General features: G+C 34.8%; 1 protein-coding gene across 4 annotated transcripts in view; it reads right to left on the bottom strand.

Moving 5' to 3' along the window:
- The window catches only part of RALGPS2 (Ral GEF with PH domain and SH3 binding motif 2), a 338,606-nt gene that overhangs the window by 107,002 nt on the left and 206,591 nt on the right, over positions 1-25,013 (bottom strand). For all 4 annotated transcript variants that reach the window (XM_073216813.1, XM_073216812.1, XM_073216814.1 and 1 more), the window contains 4 exons: positions 24,523-24,627; positions 23,417-23,467; positions 9,598-9,681; positions 839-928 (listed from right to left, as the gene is read on the bottom strand). In XM_073216813.1, the coding sequence (XP_073072914.1) occupies positions 839-928; positions 9,598-9,681; positions 23,417-23,467; positions 24,523-24,627 (330 nt within the window). The remainder of the gene's footprint in view (positions 1-838; positions 929-9,597; positions 9,682-23,416; positions 23,468-24,522; positions 24,628-25,013) is intronic.

Below are 25,013 nucleotides of genomic sequence, written 5' to 3'. Positions count from 1 at the left end.
TCACAGAGTGTGTTTTTAAAAATGTTATGTTTGCAAAATATCCAATTTTTAGAAGGCTAGCTCTGCCACCTAGAGCCACAGATTGTGAGAATACAACTGCTCCCATGTGCTCAAGGAAAATGAGGAAGAGCTATGACATACAATAATGAAAGTTTTACAATAATCACAATAATTTACAATTGTAAAGATGGTATCCTCATTTTATTCCATCTTCCTTCATTCCCAGGTGAGGTAAATTACATATTTATTACAAGAATAGTGAAGTATATATGGCTACAGTTATACCACTTTTTAGTGAACTTCATTAAACTTGGGGTTAACAGTTTTAATACAATCTTGGTATCCTTTTGTGGAATGTTCTGCTCCACTTCCTCTCTAAATCCTAACTATCCTTGAAATCCATGTTTTGCTTCTCTTGCTCCATTTATTAACCTATGCCCCACAATAACTACTCAATTAACATATTTGATTAAAATCCTCTTACTGTTCTTGTCTTATTCCTCACATGGCTGGCAGAGTGATCTATTTCAAAGCAAATAACTGATATGTATTCTCTACCCAATACTATCAGGTTTTCTCAAACACCTGCCAACGTTTTAGAATTATTATACTTCACCATAATCTGACCTCTGTCTACTTATCCAGTCAGATAAATCATGTAAATCAGCTCGTGTGAGAGGAAGATGTAGAAGAAAGCAGAGGAAGACAGGAGGCAAGCACTTAAGAAAGCCTTATTTTGCAGCATCAATAAACAGTATATAAAGTATCATAGACAAATACTCGCTCATAAACAGTGATGAATGACTGAAATATAAAATAAAAAGACAAGTTTTCTTACCTTAGCAGTTTTAATATAGTGGCTCAAGACTTCAGCTCTGATTTTTAATGTCTGAGCATGAAGAATCTCTCTAACAACCCAAAAGCTTACCTGCAAATAAAAATTTTAAATAGTTGAATGGTAAGATTCTTCACTTACTAGGATCAAATTAATGACAAAACCTACCTGATGAACACCTATAAATATTTACAAAACAATACTTTCTCCTTCCCTTGATTCACCACCAGGCCATAACCAATCTTCAGATGTTGCATACAATTCATATATACAATGACAGACGTAGATATTATATGTGTTTACACACACCAAATCATTATGATTTTTAATTTTTAAAAGCTAAGAAAAATTTTGGAAGAACTAAGAGAATGCAATAAAACCAGAGAGATGCAACATGAACACTAATACAAGTTCAAGTGTTTTTTTGCATATTTTGAAACAGTTGGCAGCATTAGATAAGCTCTAATATCAGACACTGCACAATCTTTCTCTGTGACTGTTTGATCCCACATTGTCATTTATTTATACTTGGCAGAATCGTAAGTGTGAAGAATCCCAAGTATGGTTTTCTTGGTATGAAAAACTGAAATAAAGTATCATAAAGAAAACTATGTCTAAGTCATCCTAGAATTAAGATTGTAGCTTTAAAAGTATGTAATGCATTCTAATTCAATGATACCATCTTCGAAATTTCTTTAAAAAACAAAAAATCATTCATCAGAAGGCAGACTAGATCTATAACATTACTAAAATGCTCTACTCTGGTAAAAATAATTTGCTTATCATATGGTATGATGTAATACATATATAACACATTTTAATTCAGAAATTATGAAAATAAAAACAAAGCACAATCCACTCGCTGAAACTCAAATCTACAAATAGGATGTAGTTAGAAATCTCAGTGCAAAAAATAGTGCCACTGCCTTATTTTTTTCTTTACCTTCTTTTTAGTGAGAAATATTTCAGATTTCACTTAGAACTTGTCAAAAAACAAAGTGCCAAAATGTATATATCTTTATGTATATTTTATAAATGTGCATGTAAACATAAAATGGATATATTTTATAAAGCCATTTTCATATCTTTTACTGTATTGGGGCTTACTAATGGCAATAATTATCCCTGATTCTAATAAAGTTTACTTCTAAAATACATCAAGTTATACTTTATATATTTTAGCAACCACCTTAGCAAGCATTACTTATGAATTCAATCTACACTGGAACATTCCCTCTGGGATCCCTAAGCTACCATACAGAAGTCCCATGTTGGAAAGGGTAAGTGCAGGTGCTCCCTAGTCGATGGTCCCAGTGAAACCAAGCACACCTGGAAATTCTAGAGACTAACACCAAGATATGGTTCAAGAAAATTATTGAACTTCATTGAAAAAAATCTTCAGCCTTAAGGCAAAAAAAAGAAAGCAATTTTTAAGGAAAAGTAAGTTTAATTATCAACAGACTTTTCAACAGCAACACTCCATCAGCAAAAAATGGAGAAAAATGTCAGATGTAATCATGGAAAGAAAATTTTATACAGAAGACAGAAAAACTTTAAGAACTCAGGAATAATTGTTCCTACTGAGCCTCTCCTGATTCATCTACTGGAGAACAGGCTTCAGACAACCAAATAGAGAAACATCAACATAAGGATGGTAGTGACCATTAAATACACTTACTAACAGAACTAAGACTAAATGTGAGGGTTAAAAGAAAGTACATTATATATGCCTGCATGCTCAGGCAATATACAGTACAATTATATTAAAAAATTGAACATCTGTAAAACATGTTGTTTACAGTAATATTATTGGTATTAGTATTATTCTGAGAAGACTGTTGTTTGTTATATGGGATAAAACAAATGAGCAAGTTATAGGATAGTGTATCATGCCCTGTGTTCCTTGAAAACTGGGTGTGGAGGAAAGGATAGGTAGATGTAATATAGAAGAGATGAAGTAAAACTCTGGTTCTGAATTTGAATTAGAAAATCAGTATGAACTCATATTTTACCTTTAAGTAGTTGTGTATGTGTATGTATTTGTATATGTATATGATATAGAGATAAACAGATATCCTAGCTGCATCTGCTGAAAAGGCCTGGAAATATGGTCACTCCGATTGCAATGTACATCCCTAGCATCCAGCGCCCCAGAGCTTATTGAAGAGAAGTTGGGTCTAGGCAGGGGGCAGGTAATGTACAAAATGAACTGCAACATCTTTGCCTACCAGATGGCAAGTAAACTATCAAAGGGTCATGAGTATTATTGAGGTCATGACAAAAGACATGGAGGCCAACCTCAAGAGGCTTCCAGATGGGACAATATTAGTTTCAATAAGAATAATAGTTACATTGGGTGGAGACATGTATGTCTAAATTTATGAGTTCACAGTGATAATGAAAAATAAATAGCTACTTGGTAACAGTCAGAGGATGACAGAACACCAATTCATTATTCTCAAAACTGCTAAAAGAAAGTGAAACATTTACTCTTCTTTGCCCATAGGAAATGGACCTCTGAGTAAGCAAATACCAGATGAGGGAAAATGTCTCTTTATGAAAAAGATTCCAACTGATAAATGAAAAAGAATAAAATGAGAAATCACCTTCTAACAACCTCAATTAATTACTGGCATACCTCATTTTACTATGCTTCATGAATATTCTGAAGATTTGTGGGAACCCTGTCTTGAACAAGTCTATATCGGTGCCATTTCTCAACAGCATTTGCTCACTTCTTTCTACCTCATTTGGTCATGCTTGCAACATTTCAAATTTTTCGTTATTATTATATTTGTTATGGTGATCTGTGATCAGTGTTCTTTGATACTACCATTCTGATTGTTTTGAGCAACCATGATCCACACCCCTATAAGACAGAGAACTTAATGTGTGTGTTCTGACTGCTCCAACTGACCAGCATTCCCCATCTCTCTCCCTTCTCCGTGGGCCTCCCTATTCCCTGAGATACAACAATACTGAAATTAGGCCAGTTAACAACCCTACAAAAGACTCAATCGATGAGGCAAACTTCATTGTTGTCTTACTTTAAGAAATTGCTACGGCCATCCCAACCTTCAGCAGCCAGCAGACATTGACATCAAGGCAAGACCCTCCACCAGCAAAAAGATTGTGACTCGCTGGAAGCTCAAATGATGGTTAAGCAATAAAGTATTTTTTAATTTATGTATGTGCATTGTTTTTAGACATAATGCTACTGCACACTTAATAGACTAAAGTACAATGTAAATAAAACTTTTTTGTGTTCTGGGAAACCAAAAAATTCATTTGACTTGCATTATTGCAGTATTCACTTTATTGTGGTACTCTAAAACCTGCAGTATCTCCAAGGCATGCCTGTAATGGACCTAGACACAACTGCTAACGTCACAAAAAAGACAACTAGATATTGTGTGTTTCCTGATGGAAAAAAACAACACAACCCATACTCTTGCCACAGGTGTGAAACCCAATTGAGCCTTTGGAACCAGCAGATAATTTCCAGAAAATGCAGACCATATTATGCTACACTGAGTGCAGTCTAGACTATGGGTGATTCCACAGGTTAAAATGTTTTGGTTCCTGTATAGATAAATGGCAAGGAAAAGAAAGGGGTGAAAGGAGAAACTGAATCAAAAAGTCTTAAGTATTTAACAAACTAAAAAACTTGCACAAGAAAATGAATGCTATAAAAGTGTGGAAAATGGTTACTGCTAGAGGAAGAGTGTGATTAAGAAGAGGCACACAGAAGGGTTTCTAAAGTAGCTGGTAAATATTTATTTTTTGACCTGGGTAGCATTACAAGGTTATTTGTTTGACAACATTTGTTTAATAAAATTCGTTAAACCATATATTTGTTTTGTGTTTTTTTGGTCTATGTTTTACTTTACAGTAATAAGAATAATAAAAATGACCTGGGAGATCTGAAAATGACAGGTGGGAAAAAAACCTGAAATTAAAATTAGGAACAGCTAGAATGAAAAGGTTCATGAAGCTAGTGATCCGTTTTACTTGTGCACTAATATATCGAGAACAGTGTCCAGGCCACAGGAGGAGCTTAATAAATATTTATTAAATGAAAATGAAAGCTGAAGTTATTTTATAGCATTAGCACTGCAAAGTTCAATGATACTAAAGTGTTGATAAAGATATGCAGTGATGACACTCTTGTACTCTGCTAGTGGGAATGCAAGCTGGTACAACTACTTTGGAAAAAAAAAAAAGACACTGCCTTGTATAGTTAAGTGTGCATACACTCTGACACAAATTCACATCTATGCACATATTTTTCAAATGCATCAGTGTCTTTCACCATTTTAGGATATTAATTTAATGAATCTAAGGGGCAATGTTTTCAACTGCTTTTTTTAGCATAAAAGATCAAAGTACATATCACCTAACACAAATAAATATTATTTCAGAAAACTTTTGTTTCAGCTCTGTGTACTGAGTTGCAATGTAAAATATTTTATCTTATTGTGGGTCACAGTCAAAAAAAATTCTGAAAACCACTTCTAGAAAAACTGCACATAGGCAGCAAAACACTTAGAATAATAACAGCAACATTCTACGTAATAGCAAAAAATCAGGGAACGTATCTCATGTCGACCCTTGAAAGAATGATAAATTAATTCTGGTATATTCATGCAATGAAATGCTAGACAGCAGAGAAAAATCAATGAACTAGAACTATACACATCACCATGTATACATCAGAGAAATACTCAAGTGAAAATAGGCAACCACAAAAGAATACATATAGTCTGATAATGTGTTTTCTGAAGATGAAAAACAAGCAAGATTATACAACATGTTGTTTAGGGATACAAATATGCCTGTAAATCAATCAAGGAATTACAAGAAGAGTCAAAAAAAAATTTTTTTTTAATCAACTGAAAAAGAAGAAAAGAAAAAAAACCCCAATTCTCAGATAATGGTCATGCCTTAAGTGAGGGAAGAGAGAAGGACATGTAAAATGATTCTACAGTTTTGTTCTCTTCTACTTCTTAGCTTAGGTGGCAAATTCACCATTGTTTATTAGAATACTTCTTCATAAACATTAATCATAAGAACTTGCCCTTTTTGTAGGCTAAAAATGGCTGAACAACAATTTCATGATTCAAACAAATATTTAACACATTCTTTGAAGAAAACACTTTTCACAGGATATTTTGACTGTAGTTACTTTATTCAGGGGTTTATAATAATACAGAGGTGTTATGAAAACCTAGTATTTGCAGCCAAAACTATGATTAAGCTTTAAAGATAGCCAATTTTTTTTATCATGGAAAACTTAAAATGTATACTAAACTACACAGAAAATAATGATGAAGTCCCAGTACACATCAACCAGCCTTAACAATCAATTATGGCCAAGTCTTTTCACTCGCACCCTCACCCTGACTTCAAATGCCCGTGAAGCAAATCAAAGACCATATATAATTGCATTTGTAAGTATTTTTAAAAGATAAGGAGTCTTTCTTTAATAAACATAACCCAGTATCATTATCATTCCTAAGAACAATAATTCTCAATTATAAAAAATTTCCAATTATCACATCAAATTTCCAATTATCTAAAGATAACTTTTAAAAGAAACTTAGACAACTGTTCCTCCAATAAAAAAGAATCAGGACACCACTGGCCAGAAGGTATGACTAGAGGTTGTCAGAGACGTATCTAATACAGAGTGGTATTACAATTATGATAGTTAAATCACATGAGATCATACAAATATTAAAAACTTTTTCAAAGTAATTTTATGATATAGGAACATTTCATGGTATGTTAATACAACAGAGCTATAAATGATATGTACAACATGATTTCTATTAAAGTAACAAAAAATAAGAATAGAAAGACATATGTTAAAATGTTAACAATAAGTCACCTCTGGGTGGTTTTTTCCTCCCAGCTTTTCATACATTTCTACATTTTTTTTCAATTTTCCTGCAACACATGTTATTATTTTGATAACCAATAAAAAGTAGTTTGCAAAGGGATGGGGGGAGTTCCACTTCTCGTAAGGTGGAATAGTTGGTAGCTCTCTTCCAGAGAAGCTGTTTAAAAGCTAAGAGAAGAACCAAAAGAAAGCAGAAACTGGAGGTATGACCCTTGGAAGAAGTAAGATGCACTGGGTAAGATTTATATTGATAAAGTTTGTCATCTGAGGACATTCCCCAGTTAACACAATGTGGCCCAGCTAAAACTCAAACAAAAGGCCACTGTCTTTCTTTTTTACACTGAAATTACAAAATACTATTATTATTATTTTTAATTAAAGTATCATTAAATATAAAATCTTGTGAAGGTTTCACATGAACAACACTGTGGTTTCAACGTTCACCTGTATTATCAAGTCCTCACTCCCTCCATTGCAATCTCTGTCTATCAAGCATAGTAAGATGCTACAAAGTCATTACTTGTCTTTTCCATGTGGTACTCAAAAGGCCACTGTCTTAATGGCTTCAAAAGTCAGAGGACAACTGGCTAGAGAGTGATGGGTGAAATTCTGGAAAGGAGGGAAAGACAAAAGGGTGATGCCCAAAATCTATATAAAAATTCCATCCAAATCTCTTGCTGACCTGGGAACCGTACACGTGCAGGGAAAACTCCTAAGAAGCCCAAATGAAAACAAAACATGGAAAGAAATTATGTTTTCTCCAAAGAAAGAAAGAACTTGGATTTTGAGGCTAGCCAGGTCTACTGCCTACTAAAATAAAAATCAACATTTGCAAAGAAGACAACAGAACCCAGAGTCTTGATAACATATCATCCATAATGATGACTATACACTGAAAAATTACCAGACATGCAAAAAAAACAGAAAAGGTTGACTGAGGGTTAAGAGAAAAAGCATAAATAGAATCATACCCCAAGAAAACCCTTTTGTTTGCATTAGTGACAACTAAATGTTATGCAAGATCCAAAATGGTATCTTGGAACAAACAAAAAGGCTATTAGTGGAAAAACTGGAGGAATTTGAATAGGTCCTTAGTTTAGTTAATGGTATTGTATCAATGTAAATTCCCTACCTCTAATAACCATATACTGTACTTATGTAAGATGCTAACACCGGGTGCAGCTAGGGATATATGGAAGCTCTCTGAATTTTATCTTTTCTAAGTCTAAGTTGAAAGGCAGAGATTGTCAGACTGGATAAAAAAAGGGAAGACCCAACCATATGCTGTCTATGTTTGAGACTCATTTAAAAGTAAAAATGTAGATAGGTTCCCACTAAAATGACTTTTCCTAACTTCTTTTGTAATTTGCTACTTCAGATCTCCTATGACCCTATTAGGAGGAAAAAACAGTAATACAGTGACTAATGGAGCTTTAAGATCGACTGTGATCTGGAATAAGGATAAAAGCTTTTGGTACACTGGGACATACTATGACATATTTGACAAGTTCTTGGCTGAGTGCTTAAGATCTAAAGTTCAAGTTCTGAGTATTGTAATATGAGGTTTTTATACAGCAAAGAAAAAACTTCGTGTCACTGTGATAAAATTCTGACCACCTCACAAAAATTTTGAAAACTGCTACATAGCTTAAACAGAACTCAGTAATTAGATGTTTGTACTATGCTTCTATTAATGGTTTAAAATAATTTTTTTAAACTGTAACCAACTTCTCTTTTTGGGATTACTGTGAACTAAATAGCCTGAGAAACTATTTGCTATATACCCTGGAAATGCTGGGTTAAAGACAACAAATTCTTTAAAAAAACGAAAAAAAATAAGTATGGCTGACTTGAAAGGAAAATAAAAGATTTCTTGAGAGGACAAAAACAAAGAAGGAAATAAAGGCAAAGCAGTGGTTAAGAGGGTGCTATTGCTGCCCTTGGAGGATTTCCTCTCAATGACACAGGGGCTTGGGACTTAACACTCCTTCAAAGACTTAATACAAGGCCTCATACCTTCTACACTTCCTACTCCACTTACAGCCAAGGGATCTTCAAAGGACTATGATCTTAGAGAAAAGGTAGACTAAAACAATTCACCAGCTGGAAGAGGAAGACAATACAAAAGGAGAAAAAGACGTTTTTCATGAGAATTTGTATCTGTCCTTAACTGGACTTAGATTTAAAATTTTCAGCACAGAGAAAAGATGTTCCCCAATCAAAACATGTAACATAAAAACAGAGTCCTAAGCCTGTGATAGCCCTTGGTACCAGCAAAAGCAAACCAAAAGCCTTTCAGAAGGGGTATTCCCTCAACCTAGGCAATAGCAAAGTCCCACAGTTAGAGTTTAAATGGTCATGAGCTCTCAATCCAAAATTACAAAATGCAGAAGAAAACAAACCATTGTGGAGCAAGCATCAGCAGAAATAACACAGAATCAGTACCCAAAGGACCCTGGACAATAACAATAAAATAGTGAAAACAATTTAAGAAATTAAGTAATAAGAAAAAAGTAGCACTAGCATAGAAGCACACAGATTTAAAAAACATCTGAAGAAAATTACTGAACACAAAATACAGATCTTTCAGAGAAAATCATGCAGAATGGAACACAAAGGTATTAGATGTAATATGAAAGGTTAAGGTAAGATACAAGCAGGAAAGAATGTTAAGTTCTAACAAATATCCAATAGGAATTACAGAAGGAAAAAATAAACGTCATGCAAAGAGACAGTATTTGAAGAGATACTGGCTGAAAACGTTCCAGAATTGATGTAAAGAGTTAAATATTTCATAATGAAAAATTATCTATTGAGGTACTGAATTGCAGGAAGTATCAAAATTTTATAAGCAACTTACATGATTAAATCTTCTTGTGAAGGCAACTGCATTTGGTGCAGAACTGTATTTTTCTTTTTTATTCCATCCACAACTTGAAAGCTCCTGAAAAATTAAGTTGAAAATTAAATAGAAATTCATGAAATAGCCCAGTTTTCACATTATAGTAAGGGTTTTAATATGTTAGAGGAAGTTGTGCCCTTTCCTATAACTGTTTTATTTAATAGGAGCATATCTAATATCACAACCATTCAGATAAGTAACCAAAATGATTTTTATTAGTAGAATATAAGAAGGCAAGATAACTTGTCTATGAACCATAGATAACTATATTTCATGGCAGATTGGGGGGTTCTTCTCTGAAGAGATTTGAATCACAAGAGCAAAGTGGTGGGGCTTGTGAATCACACAACGTAAGTTGAGTGTCCAACAACATAGAGTGAAGTCTACTAGTTGTCAAGCCCCATTTAGTGACCTGGAGCTTCCAAATGGCTTTCCAGCACCTCACTCTTTTAAGTTGATAATCAACAACCCCAGGTGTCTGAGAAACCTCTCACAGAAGGGTTCTTGATTCCCCACAAGGTCTATCAATAGAATCCAAAGGGTCCAAGAACTTGGATGTAAAAAAAATTTAAATATATTTTACACTAACCTCTGACTGAAATGACATTTCTTTTCATTACAAATGTGGGCTACAACTTACAGAAGAATTGGCATATACATGTGATTTTGTTACTAATAAAAATGAGATTATTTTCTGTCACATTACAGTTGGTACAGATACCACAAAAATATCATTTACACTGATTACTACTTTGAAATTATGATCTCATCACCTCTAGACCTTAACATCATAACCAGAAGCACATATGTTGTTATATAACAGTTTAAAATATTTTGATTAAGTGTATTCTACTGGAACTGATTTCCTTTGATTTTAAAGAAACATTCAGTTCCACAGGCTTCAGTCTACAACAGGGTTTAAGGTTCAAAACAAGCTAAAAAGCCTGCTGTAATATAACTACCATGACCAGAAAAAGACAGAATCTATAGGAAAGAAGAAAGGAACTCTGAGGAAACTGAGTTAGGTCAGTGAACAAGAGCAAACTGAGAACAGGAAAAGACAAAACTGTATGGTTATTACTCTCAGAGAGATGAGAACAGATACTGCTCCCACTAGGCAAGAACAGGAGGATATAGGAAAGAAACATTCAGAGAACAAAACAGAGCTTTTGGCAATGAAAAATATAATAAGAAAAAACTTAAAAATCAGGAGAAAAGGTGTGAGACAAAGGTAATAAAATCTTTTAAATAAGCTAAAAATAGGAGCAAAATTAGAATGTTAATTAGAAGAGTCCCTAGGAGTTTACATCTAAATAATAATGGAAATTTTGAGAACAGAAAAAAACAGAGTAAATAAACTAATCAAAAAAATTCCTCCTGCCCCCCAAGAAAATGCCTCCAGAACTTAAAGTCTAGTGCCCATTACAGTGTATTAAAAAAAAGGAAAGAAAGACTCAAACCAAAACCTAGCATCAAAACATTGCAGCACACAATGGAGACAAAGAGATCATAAAATCTGTATGATTCAAAAACAAAATAACAAAACAAAAAGTAGATCACACAGAAAAACAGGGATCATAAGGTATAAGATAGCAACCCTGGAAGTTAAAAAGACAACTGAAACAATGCCTTCAAAATCCTAGAATTCTATATCCAACAAAAATACCAATTACATATGAAAGTATACTATAGATATTTCAGAAATAAAAGTCTCAGAGAACTTGCCTTCTATGCACCTCTTCTTAGAGAGCTAGTGGAATATGTGTTCCATCAAAACAAACTAGCAAATTAACGGAAAAGAGGACATGGGATCCAGGAAACTGAGGCACCACCATACAAAGAAAAATACTGGGAATTCCCAGATTAACAGTAAAGGAATCTTTACTTGAGATCCCGGGACAAGGCTGCAAGCAGACCTTAAGAAGAACAGTCCAGACAGTAGGTAGCCAGAGGACAGAGATTCCAAGAGAGATGTCTCTGAAAGATGAAGCAGAGTGTTTGAAGTGTTTGAACACATTCTGACGTGAGAAGACACATTCAACTACATTCACTTGCAGCAGAAAAATTACAGACAATATAGACAACGCTAAAGGAAGTCGTTAGCTCAAGGAAAATAAAATCGAATTCTGGCTCAACTGTAAGGAATGGTGACATGATAGACATGATTACTTATTCATGTCGAAATTGTGATATATCTATATGGGGGGGAAAGGAGGAAATGTGTAAATGTGAGGGGAAGAGAATATAAAAGTGAAATCATCTTCTATAGGAGAGTGTCAATAAATAATATCCAAAATTGAAAAACCATCAACATGCATTTAGATACATTATTTCAAAAACAGATATAAATTTCTCCAAGGAGGAATACAACTGAGAGACTTGGACAGCTGTGGGCACAAGGAAGGAGGCTAGCAAGGAGGAGCAAGTGGGTTAGGATATTGCTCTACTTTGTTCTCTTATGGAAATATTTGATTTTTTAAAAATGATATGTGCATATATTCAATAAAATGTTAATAAAATAGAAACAAAAAGGAACAGACTGAGTTAGGGGAAGACTGAGGAAAGAGCTTTTATGATGATACCGCAAGACTGTAAGAAAAAGGTAATGTTCCCTTGACTAGGGTGGGTATTGGAAAAACTGGTAGGTTCAAGGCATTCTGGAGGCAGGCAGGACTTTGTCAAAAACTAGATTCACACAGTGTAAACTAAGAATGAGGTATCCAGAAGTACTAAGATTCCCAACTTCTGGTTTGAGTAACTGAAATGGGAAATACTGAGAGATGAGACAACAATGATCATTTCAACACAGTAAATAAGCAGTAAATGCTCTGGTGATATGAATTACTAACTTTTATTAAACCTAAAATTAGATTACAACTTTCAAATTCAAAATTACTGAAAGAAAAAATAAACCAACAGAATCAACTCTACAGTAAAAAAAAAATGCTTGGTTCTCAACCTAGACATATGCTCATTTCACATTATCTCCCTGTACAGACAGAAAATATTTAGTGGTAGATACATTAACATAAAAATGACATTATATGATAACTATATTAAAAACATCAAATGCTAGAAAACATTTCTGTCCTTTCTAAAAATCATAGCATATTTATACAACTATAGAATGCCAATTTTGGGACAAAATTCCTATGATTAAACCCATAAGTATTCAATTTGCTTTAAACCAATTAATATAATTTCCAAATTGATTAATGCTGATTAAAGTGTCTCTTTCAAATTGCTGTTAAACTTATCAAACCACTCAATGTAGCCATCTGACATAGAGTTCAAACTCAATTATTTTCAGCTTTCTACAGAAGGTGGATTTCATTTTCCTGTTTTAAGTAGGGCTACACTATAAATAACCTTGTATCTTTTCTGACATTTTTCTGATCATTTGCTAAAATACAGTCCTAGAAGTAAAATTACTAGGTTAAAGAATATGAATTCTGTCAAGGTTTTGATATTTGTCAAACTGCCCTCCTAAAATACTGAATCATTTACACCACCTTCCTGAGTGCCAATCTCACACAGCAGTCTTATCAAAACTGGTAATTATGTTTGTTGAATAGAGAGAAAATGGGGACATATATCACCTATAAATGCACCACCAGAAGAAAACCTATGGAAACATCTTCCCTATCTTCTTCACATGCACATGGGGCCTGGTTTTTGTTTAAAGTTGCCACCTATCCTTTCAGTGTGATTTAATCTACTGTTTTTGTGTTTAAAAAGTCCTTGACAACAGATGTCTTAACCACAGCTAAAGAATTAGTTAACACTAATGAAGAGATCAATAGGTACGAAGGACAACTCTAAGTGCTGTATACATATTTCTTTCATTTTCATATTTGGTCTTATCTTCTTCATTATGATGTATTATGACAAATAAGAAACCCAGACAAAAGTATCAGTGAATTATGGTTTTTTATTACATCAAAAAAAATTTTTTTTAATGCTTTTCTGACTCCTCAAATAAGAAATGCTAAGTTTTTGAAAAATCCATCCAATTCTTGGAACATTTCAATATCATTCACTTAATGGAAAATTGTTCTGTCCTTTTAAGGAAACTATTGGAAGTAGACTGAAAAGACGAGTGGATGAAGAAGGGTCTTGTAGTCACACTACTCAGGAGCAAATGGCTTAAAATTCCATTGGAGCCCTCCCTTCTAAAGAAATTTATAATTCAAACAAGAACAAGAAGTAGGTTTTCTAAAACCTCTTAAGGGGGCAGTTTCTGCTTCATAAATCATTTCCTCTTTGAGACAATGTTACATTACTAGCCCATCTTGTAACTGACAAACAGAACTATAATGATAGAGAACAGACTACTGGTTGCCAGGAGCTGGTGAGAGGTGGGGGCAGGAGGAAGTGCGACTATCAAGGGACAGATCTTTGTGGTGATGGAGTAGTTGGCTCTGTATCTTGACAGATGTGGTGCGTAGACACATGTACACACAACAGAGTGTCAGAGAATTACACAGACATGTACTGCACAAATGTCCATGCCTTGGTTTGGCTGTCGCACTATACTTATGCAAGATGTAATTGCCAGGGAAAACTGCGTGAGGGTAGATGGGACTTCTCTGAACTCTTTCTGCAACTTCCTCTGAATCTGTAATTATCCCTGTACTATTTCTTTTGCAACTTCCTGTGAATCTGTAATTACCTCAAAATAAAAAGTTAAAAAGCAACAGTAAGCTGAAATCACACTGGGAATCCAGGAACTCATTCACTACTGTTCTTCCTAAACCCTGACATGCACTTAGGGTTAGCTGGCCTTAAACAAATTTTGTCCTGCCCCACTTTTACCTCGCAGCAGCCACTAAACTTGTCTGTGAGATAGAAAGTGCTATCCCCTTTGTTTCTCTCTCTTTTTTGGCTCAGATTCTAAGGTCTTCCTCCAAGTGACACTAGAATACAATCTAAGAAGTAAATCCTCCCCCTACCAGCACATCCTGCATTTGACAGCTTATCAACCTGGTCAATTATTCTATACCAAAACAGCTCCCATGAACACCAGAAAGTTGAAGCAAACTTAGTGACTCAAAGGATGTTTTATTTAGGGTATGATTTAGGAATAGGACTGATTTAAATTGAGTATAGTGTATAAATAAGATTCCATTTTAGCAAAGGCTAAATGAAATAGCACAGTCTTAATCCTTGTAAAATTTGTTCAAATGGATTTAACTTGCAGTTTTTAAATCAGGCAGTGTTAAAGAAATCTTCTAAATCTATACTCACAAATATTCATGGACTCATTGTGAACCATGAAACTGTCAAGCCCAATTTTCAGCTGAGTTTATTTTGGAAGCATGTGGGAAGGCAAACACCACAACTGATGACCACCTACCCTATGAAAGAATTACTGAATTTCACAGGAGCCACAGCTTCTCTTAAGTCTCTTGTAGGTTTGTTCTGTAAAGTCAAATTCTTGGTCTAAATTTCATCTTGTAGGTTCCAACACTCTTAAAAGGGCTGCTCTAAGGGTGATGTTGTAGGGATACCTATAGATAGAAGAAGAGAAAAGGCCAATATAGACCAGCACGTAGACAGATTAAGGGAAGAAAAGAAAAAGCGATGGAAATTGTAATAAGACTGCAGGGGGTGGGGATCCTCACAAGAAGATAGTTATTGCTGAGGTATTCTTATGCTCAAAAGTGGGATGCTTTAAAGGGATACACTATATCCATTAGCATTCAGCCTATACCGCTACTTAGAAAGAAGTCCCAGCACAGATGAAGGGCTCACTCCAATTCCTGTAATTTTAATCAACAGAATAAGCTTTGAAACTATGTAACTCTGATGTTGTATGCTAAGTCAGAAATACCACTTCTCTTTTCTAATGTACTCACCACCTTCTTTCCTCCCCCTCTTCCGCCTCCCAGGATGTTAAAGCTGCCTCTATGATGGGATTAGCGATAAAGGCAGGTGCTATCTTATCTACCACCAACACTGATATACCTAGTCTCCTAGTCTGCAACTTTCTCCTTTTATCTTTTCTAGTTCTAATCAAAGCCTGACCTTACTATAAATTCAAAGACTTCATGGTGATGAACAGCAATAATATGAACTGACAAAAAACAACTGCATTCTGCTTCAGACAGAAAAGTTGGTTTATTCCAGTCTACAAGAAACATTTCAAGTCTAGTCTTCTTTGCTTTCTTCAAAAGCTCTCACTTTATTGATGGATTTTTTACATTTTAATTCTAATGCAAATGATAACTTTCATTAAAACAAGGATTGAATTATGATATTCCTGATGTCAGAACTCTGAATGTGCCAAGATTATAGTCTCTTTGCAAATACAAAAAAATCTGCATAGAGAAAGCTCTTTCTGCATATTGCACAAATATTTCAATTTTAAGTTTTTTTAAGTTTTAAGATTCAGAATTATCTATTATGAACTTTCCCTTATTTAACCATCACTCTTTCTCACTCTCTTGAGTATCCCAGTTATACAGGAGGGCCTTATCTATCCTTTGTATTTAACATCTGTCTACTGATACACTCTAAATAACCTACTGGAACAAGTCAGAAAGTTTGGAACTTTCTTCTTTGAATGTAATACATGTCAGAGGACTTTCAATTAGAGCCTGTCATTTTAGGTACACTTGAGAACCTCACAAGAGAGACAAACACCATCCAATGTAATGACTACAACACAGATTTCAAGCACAGTTCACTCCTTACATAAGACTTATTGAAAGCACTAGAGAATCACTACTGGAGAGAAAACTCCCCCAGTCATGTGAGGAGAAATCTCATTGTTGTATAACCAATGTGGCAATGCCTTCAGAAGAAATGAAAGCTTTACAGAGCCATCAGAGAATTCATAAGAGACAAAAACAAAAACCTATGGATGCAATAATAAACAGGAAAAGCCTTCAAAACACAGTCACTGCTTCCTCAACATGAAAGAACTCAAACTCAGGGAAGCCCTAAAAATGTGTAGGAGCTACCTTAAAAAAAAAAACCTTCATGATCAAAAGAGAAATCGTACTAGAGAAATTTATGTAAGTATGAAATGTGGGAAAATTTCTAACAGGAGCTGAACTGCAACTAAATGCCAGAATATTCATACTGGAAATTAATGAATGTCTAGAACCCCTAAGCTAAATGTATAACCTTACTAAGCCCTGAGTAATTCATTCTAGGGAAGAAACCTGAAAATGCTTTGAATTGTGAGTGGAGAAAAAACAAAACTGTTTCCACAGAAAGTGAGTTATTATATAAAAGTCACATTCTTGGACTGGGTAACAGACTTTTGCAGAAAGTCTGCAAACATGATAAAAAGTGGGGCATGACGTGCCTTAGGCTATATAGTATAAAGGCATGTAACAGTCACTCACCATACTCAAATACTGAACAGGTATTATTCTAGGCTCTAGAGCTGTATCAATATGTAAACAGATTCTGCCCTTGTGGAATTTATGTTCTAGTGAGAAGATAACAGACCCCCAACCTATCAGAGATGGACTCATGATCACCCTCCATTCTTACACCTCAAAGGTCCTACAGTTTTAATAAAAAATATATTTATTACTAACAGAGAAAATACACTCAACAGCAGATCTTACTCTGAAGTTGCCACTAAAGATTAACCTGTGTCCAGAAGTTTCTCAAAGATCTGGAAGCATTTTAAAGATCAAGTAGTCCAAAATCCCTATCTGACAGATTTAATTTTTTTTAAAAAAGGCCATAAGAAATAGATGTGATATGAAATGACGTGATATGAAATAGATCACATTAGTGGAACAATCTATAAACAGTAAAGCTGAAACAAAATACTAGTCTTCTGGCTCCATGATTTTTTGTTTTGCCACTAAAACATATTTTCTGGAATTCAAAGGGCTTTAAGATAAATCATAAAGTGAGATAAAGTAATTAAGAATTTTTTGAGGACCCAGAGAGCTGTGAATGCTGGAGACATTAAACAGGAAAAAAATAGAGGCAGTAAAATACATGGCAATTTGCCTCCCCCAAACTGGTTTAAAAAAAAGGAGAGCGAGTGAGAGCAAGCAGCTCCAAGGGAGTAAGAGTTACAGGGACCTATCAGCAGTACTGAGTGTGTGGATAATGGAACTACTAGCTTTTTTCCTTCTTCCTTTTTTTCCTTCCCTCCTCCTTCTATGGTTTCAGCAACCGCATGATTGCATTTCCTCCTCATCACTAAGAGATGGATATTTATTGGGAGGATGGAGAATAGTGTAAAGCTTGGTTTTGTGTGAGAAGAGGTCATTATCCATAGAAGCTCCCAAATTTGGCCATGCTGCTGGGCCCCTGGGCACATAAAGATTCTTAGGATTTCTGTAGCACCAGCCATGGGACCATCAGGACAAAGTATTCAGATGGAGAGGGATCTGTCATTGTACAGATGACGAAGCTGAGACCGGTCTCAGGTCCAACAACCAAATACAGGACTAAGGAATGTGTTTCTAGAGCCAATGAGTGACAGCCTTGCAAAGCACTCCACTCCTTAACAAACATCCTTTAGAGTTGACAGGAAAGGGGAAGGCGAGAAGTTATCCAGGAGGTAAAATCAACTGGAGAATGGGAAAAAGGAAACAGAAAGAAAAGAATGACTACTGGGTTTTTGACTGGTATTAAAAATGGATAGATGGTAAAATGCACTCAGGGAACCTCAGAAAAAATGTTTGCTATGGTTTTATTCTTTATGTAATTATATGTCCATTAAGTAGTTTTTTAAATTACTGGTGACTTTCCTTTAAATTATTTTAATTGGTAACAAGTTTTCATTCTTCTCTACCATAAAACAAAAAAACTAAGAAACAAAGTATCAAAATCTATTCTTTTATCTTCTTTCAATCTGAGGTAATTTTAAACCTGAGCAATTCTGAAGTACACAGCGTAATAGACACTGTAGGTAAGTAGCTTTATTCTGAGAACACAACTTCATTTCTTATAGTTGCCTCTTTCTTCCTACAAGTCAAAAGTGAGTTTAGGTAGAACAAGTTTAGCTAAATTCTGCTTGACACTTGGGAATACAGAATTCCACAAACTGGTAGGAATTACAGTGTCCTACTTAGGGAATGGAATTAAAAAGAGATAAATATTTTTAAAGTTCCAGATAACTAAGAAATTGCTTCTGTTATAGAAAACTTAGTGAGACTTGTGCGGTTCAAACACCAACCTGCAACTAAAATTACTAAATCGCATAGTTGAATCCAGAATCTATATTTTTAAAAGTTCAAATTTAGTGTTTTACTTCAGAAAATGTGAATAAGCCATCACCTGAAATAAATGTACATATGGATATATACACATAATAGTAAGCTTTGATTTAAATAGTTTTGGTGCAACTTAACCAAAGATCTTTTAAACCATTTCATAAAGAGTATATAGATTTTTTTTAAAGTTTTATAAAAAGTTATAGAGAGAGACATTAACACTGGTATAATAGACAGCAATATTGAGGATAAATATACTAAATCCAGTAATTACTATCTTTTCATAGTATCTGAAGTTAAAATTTGATTTAACAAAAAGAATTGATTCTCTATGAAATTAATATTCTAACTACATAATGATATAGACACCACTAACTAAAACTAATAAATTAGACTGGCTGACATTATGGCTTAAACAATCTTTTGTTAAATTTATCAGTGGCAAGAGTATTGAGGTAATAAACTATCTGTACAAATATTCTGGAAAACAATTTGGCAGGATTTAATAAACTTAAAGATGTCTATGCTCTACAAAATGCTCTCGAGTGCACAAATTAACATGATGCTAATCAACAATGTTAAACAAAAAGTAAGCTAAAGAAGACAAAAACAATAGGTTCCATTTACTAAAAAAGGTAAAGCCTGCAATAGCATTGCTAAGGGACACGTATATGCAGAGGACAACTAACAGCACAGAAATGATAAAGATCAATACTAGATAGTGGCTACCCTGGTGGAAGAAGGGAAAAGAAGTGAATAGCAAAGATGCAGAGCAGCTTCGACAGAACTGAATGGGGTGGGGATATACAGGAATTCACCTTATTAGTTTTTATGCCTTCTATGTCTTAAATATTTCATAATAAATTAGAAAACATTCTGGCAGATAACAAAGTCCTATTTATGCTGTCAGATTTAGTGTAATGAGACTGATACATAACAACATTTTAATGCTACACCTTTTCTTCCAAAAGAGTAACTGCTTAAACTTTTGAAAACATTCTCCCATTGAACAAGTGTTTACTAAACACTATGTTGTTTTTCTCATTCTAAATATTTAGCTCCCACTACACGCCAGATACAACAGTACAAGCAAAGCTGTTGTTCTCTGCTCTCAGGTAGCTTAAAACCTAGTGGAAGCAGTGAGGAATAATCAAATAAGCACATGATTAACCATACTCCACACCTGCTCTTTCCTTCCTCCTGAAAATACTTCCTTCACTCAGCTCATGGGACTCCCCAACTTATACCTTTGTTTTCCTCCTAAGTCATCAGCTGCTGTGTCTTCGTCTCTTTTGCTAGTTCCTCCTAAACATTAAATAAGACCCTTCTACTACATTCTCTCCTGGTAGTCACACCCATACTTTTAGTATCTCTATACTGACATCTCCCAAACTTGTATGTCCAACCTGGACAGGGAATATACGCCAGTATGTATTACTTAGCTCAGCATTCTCCTTGGTATCAACAAGGCATGTAAAACGGAACATGTCCAAAGCCAAACTCCTGCTCTTCCTCAAAATCTGCTCCTCCGGCCTTTCTCCACAAGGAACACTGTACATAAAATTCTATAACGAATGACCCAGGAGTTGTGAACACAATAATAATTTTCCATCTCAGAGAATATTATCAACTACATGCTTCTGGTGTCAGACCATAAACCTTGGCATCATCCTTGACCCATCCTGCATACAGCATCTGACTTCTCACCACCTCTTCCACTCCCACCCTGATCCCAGCCACCTTCACCTCTCATCTGGGCTCCCTGATTTAAGACTGGTACCACCCCCACCACCAAATCCCCATGCTTACTTCCCCACATAGCCTAGTCAGATACTTAAATAAAACTCAAGTCAGAAGTTGTCACTCTTCTTCTCAAACCCTCCAGCAGTTCCCATCTTGTTTGGAGTGATGGTCTACAAGGCCCTCCGCCACCCAGCCCTCACTCTACCTCACCTCCTACTCCCCCACTCGCTCACTGCAGCTCACTGGCCGGTGCCCTGGCTGCCCTCTGCCTGGAACACTCTTCTCCTAAACACCCATATGGCTTGCTTTCGCACCTCCTTCAGATCTTGGCTCAGACGTTACCTTCTCAGTAAAGCCTTCCTGACCATCCTCTCTAAAACCACAAGTCCCACTGTCCCTTCTCCCTAGCCTCTTTTGGCTGCTTCATGCTTTTCATGACACACTGTCCAGCTCACCTTATTCAAAAGTTGGATCCACTAGTGCAGGAATTTTTGTTTGTTCACTGCTATATTTCAGCAACTAATCCAGTGTCTGACAACATAATAGATACTCAGTAAATACTTTTTAAATCGCAACACATAAACATAAAACTCCAACTGACAGTCCAATGAAGAACAAGAGTGTTAGGACAGCCTGGAGGAAGACAAGAAAAGCTACCTGAGAAGTCAAGCTTTTTCTGAGAACTGAAGGATGAGCAGGAGTTAATTAGGATATTAGGATGTGCATAGGCTCAGTGGTAAGGGACTAAAAGTCCAGTGTAGACAGTCCAGAAAGATGTGGAAAAGGTGTAATGAGGCTGGAGGAGGTAGGAAGAGGCAAAACTATGGTGAGATTTGTAGACTAGGACAGTTTGTCTTATCTGCAGAGCAACGAGCAGCCACCAAAGTGTTTTAAGCAGAGGGATCACATGACCAGATATATATATGTTGAAAAGATTACCATGGCTACTGGGTAGAGAAGAGTTTAGCTGCAGTAGATCAGATAAGGCATTGTAGTAATTCAGCTGAGATCAAATGTTATCTTGGACTAGGGTGTTGGGAATAGAGAATGAATGAATAGATACTTAGGTTAAAAAACCCAGTGGGTTTTGTGTCAAATTAGATCAGGAAGTGGGGTCAAGGGAATTTTAAGGTTTACTTCTAAGTTTCACAAAGTAATGTTAGATGTCACAGCAAAATAAAAATTTCCCACTGACTTAAGTCCATGACTTTAAGAAGTCATTATCTAGATCTTCAATGTCCGGGCCCTAGCCACAAACGGATATTGAGCACTTGAAATGTGGCTACCCCAAATGAGTATGTGCTAGAATTGTACAATATACACTGGATTTCAAAGTCCTAGCCAGGAAAGAAGCACATAAAATACCTCAATAAATGTTCTACCAATTACAAGTTGAACTGGTAATATTTTGGCTACAGTGGGTTAAATAAAATTATTAAAATTAATTTTACCTCTCTTTTTACTTTGTAATATAGCTATTAAAAAATGTAAAGTTATATAAGGGATTCACATCATATTCCTATTGAATAGCACTAATCTCACATGAAACAGCAAGTAAGTCATGGCAGTTCATTCAAAAGGAAGAAATATGTCTAAAAGAAAATGGCTGAATTTCGGGGCCAAAAATGTAATTTTCTGTAAAGAATTTAGTTTTCATTTTTGTTTTTTTAAATCAGGGATATGAATAAATGAATATTTCAGCTTTTGTCATTTAAATACAAAAGCCATTTTCTGTTTGTACCCAACTTATAGAATGGATTGTTCTTCTAATGCTAATCTAATGGTTTTACTGAGAGAAATCCTCTGTGGCATGAGGGAAAAGTTAGGAAAACAGAGAACTATGGAACTGACAGAGACTCTAGAGGTCACTTAAGCCCACCCCTTCACTTTGTAAGTGACAAACTTGAGACACTAAGACATTAAGTAACTTACCTGAAAATCATAGAACTAATACTGTCTATACCAGATAAGACAGAGATGTTTTCTCTAACTCATTATAGTGTTCAAGGCCACTGTAGGCTTGTATGTACTACATTAAATACAACAAATATCTTGTTCCCAGAAGAACTTTAAAAGTATCTATCTTATGGTACTGAGTATCAACATTATCAATGTTTTAGTTTGAGAACACAAAATCATATGTACATTCTTGCTTCCTATTATCAATGTCTTAGTTTGCAGATACAAAATCATATGTATATTCTTAACAAGAATGGAAAAAGCATCAGTTTTTAGAGTCTGAAGCCCAGTTCTAACACTTAGCTGTGTATTGAGGATTATTACCATGTCTTCTCATCAGTAAAATAGATTACTACAATACTCACGTTGCCACACACATATAGTACAGTAAATGGCTTTTGGTGGGCAGATGTGGAATAACTATTAGTGCCCTTTTTCATAATAAAAACAAAAAAATGCATTCCCTGATCCTCTCTCTTCTCTCCAAAATGACAACACACAGTCGTATTATAAAGTCATAAAGGTTTAAGGGAAAAGATTACCAGAGTGAGTTGTGAAAACCAGTTTCTTATTCCAATTTTCTCATTTGTGGGTAAATCGGGTAAATCATTTAACATCTTTAAGTTCACTCCTCACTTCAGTAAAGTGAGAAGCTTAATCAAGTAAAATTATTCAAATAGTCCTGCCTATGACTCAGTGATATATAATTATGATGCTACACGAGTTTTTGGGGCCTGAATAATAAATACCCAAGTTAAATCAAAAGCTTTAAGCTTTTAAAAATTAATATGGAGTATAATTTGACATTTCTAAAACTTAATTTGGGATACTATAATTGACTATTTTATATATGTAAAAGAAAAGTTCTTAAAATTACTCACATCTGGTTGAATGGCTTTAAATACTGGAACATCCATCAGTGTTATCTGACCCTGAAATGAAAAGAAAAAAAATGACACTCTCTTCCTTGGAATTCTATATGACATACATTCTAAATTGAAGTCATACTCTGTATTAAAATGTATTAAATACTCAAATCTTTATAAGAAAATAAGTAATTTTATAAGGGCTTACAGAAAATGAAAATTTAGCCCTATACAATTAGATATAATTATTTCCAATTATCTCATTCCTATTTTCTTGTGAACTAAATAAGGTAAAATTAGAAAATAAAACAAAAAATAATTTTTAAAAAATTGGACACAATTATACATTCCATCAATAACAAAAATTATATCTACTGGTTCATGGAGCAGTGTTGTTTGACTATTAAATCTTATCTCCTCAAATAGTAATATAAAATCTGATGCTAATATGTTTTCTTTCCAATTTATAAAATAAGAGACTATACTAGTGGCAACTCATATGTAAGGGTACTTCACATGGCTGAGGACCTATCTCACTTATGGCTACAGATGTAAAACAAAACCCAACAATATACCAAAGAAGAATATGCTATGACCAAACAGCTTATTCCTGGAATGCCAAGAGTGGTTCAAGATCAAGAAATCAATATATTCTCTTAACAAGTTAAAGGAGAAAGAACGTAAATAAATGAACACTTATGTCTTTTAAGAGATAAAAGTTTTCTGTATATCTTTCATGATATTGCAATCATGCCTCCAAATTTCAATTTTTTTCATTTGCAAAAAAGTAAAAAGACTTCTTATGCACATCAATAAAGTATAGGTGGCTTTGGAAGGTGGTATAGGTAGGAACGACAGCAACTACTATAAAGGTAAATATTTGATTACTTATTAAGTTGAAAGTGTAACTTAAGAAGCTTCTCTAAAATTACCTACACCTCTCCTTACCTTCCCCATTTCATCCCTCTACTTGCTCCAGCATTGTGCTACTCTCTCCATTAATTCCCACATCCAGCTTTTTTCGGCCATCTCCTCCACGAGGCCTGCAAAGTCTAGCTCAAAAGCAACAGTACATAAATTAAGTGTAAAAACTAGAGAAAGGAGAGGTGAGAGAGGCTTACCGCATATTCTTCTGGTGTAACCTTAAGAACATCAAATACCACAGCATCAAAGCTTTTCTTCAATTCGGAACCTTTGTCACTTAATGATTCAGAACTGCTACTTTTCTGTTAAATTGAAAGGAAATGCAGCCATTTTAATATTGTGTAAGAGTCAATGTCACAGAAACTATGAATGGCATTAAAAACTGACAAAAACTAGAACAGTGGATGAACAAACACTGGAAAAGTCGCGCAGAACACACTGCTTAGCTGCAAGAGCACTGGATAAAGAGTGAGGCAGTTTGAATTCCAACCACAGCTTTAGATCGTTAGGTTTTGACAGACAAGACATTGTCATGACATCCTATCATTTCCTACAGAAAGAAAAAATTTTAAATAGCTCAATAATTCTTAAATGGGGTAAAGGGAAGTTACAAGAGAAGGATACCTCTATTTATAATTTTTAAAGCTAATTTTAGTAAGAAAAAGACAAATTATTTTCATAACATAAA

This window comes from Manis javanica, chromosome 11, assembly GCF_040802235.1.
Source record: "Manis javanica isolate MJ-LG chromosome 11, MJ_LKY, whole genome shotgun sequence".
Lineage (NCBI taxonomy): Eukaryota > Metazoa > Chordata > Mammalia > Pholidota > Manidae > Manis > Manis javanica.
Note: the sequence above shows the minus strand (reverse complement) of the source record. Positions and strands in the feature narration are given on the sequence as shown.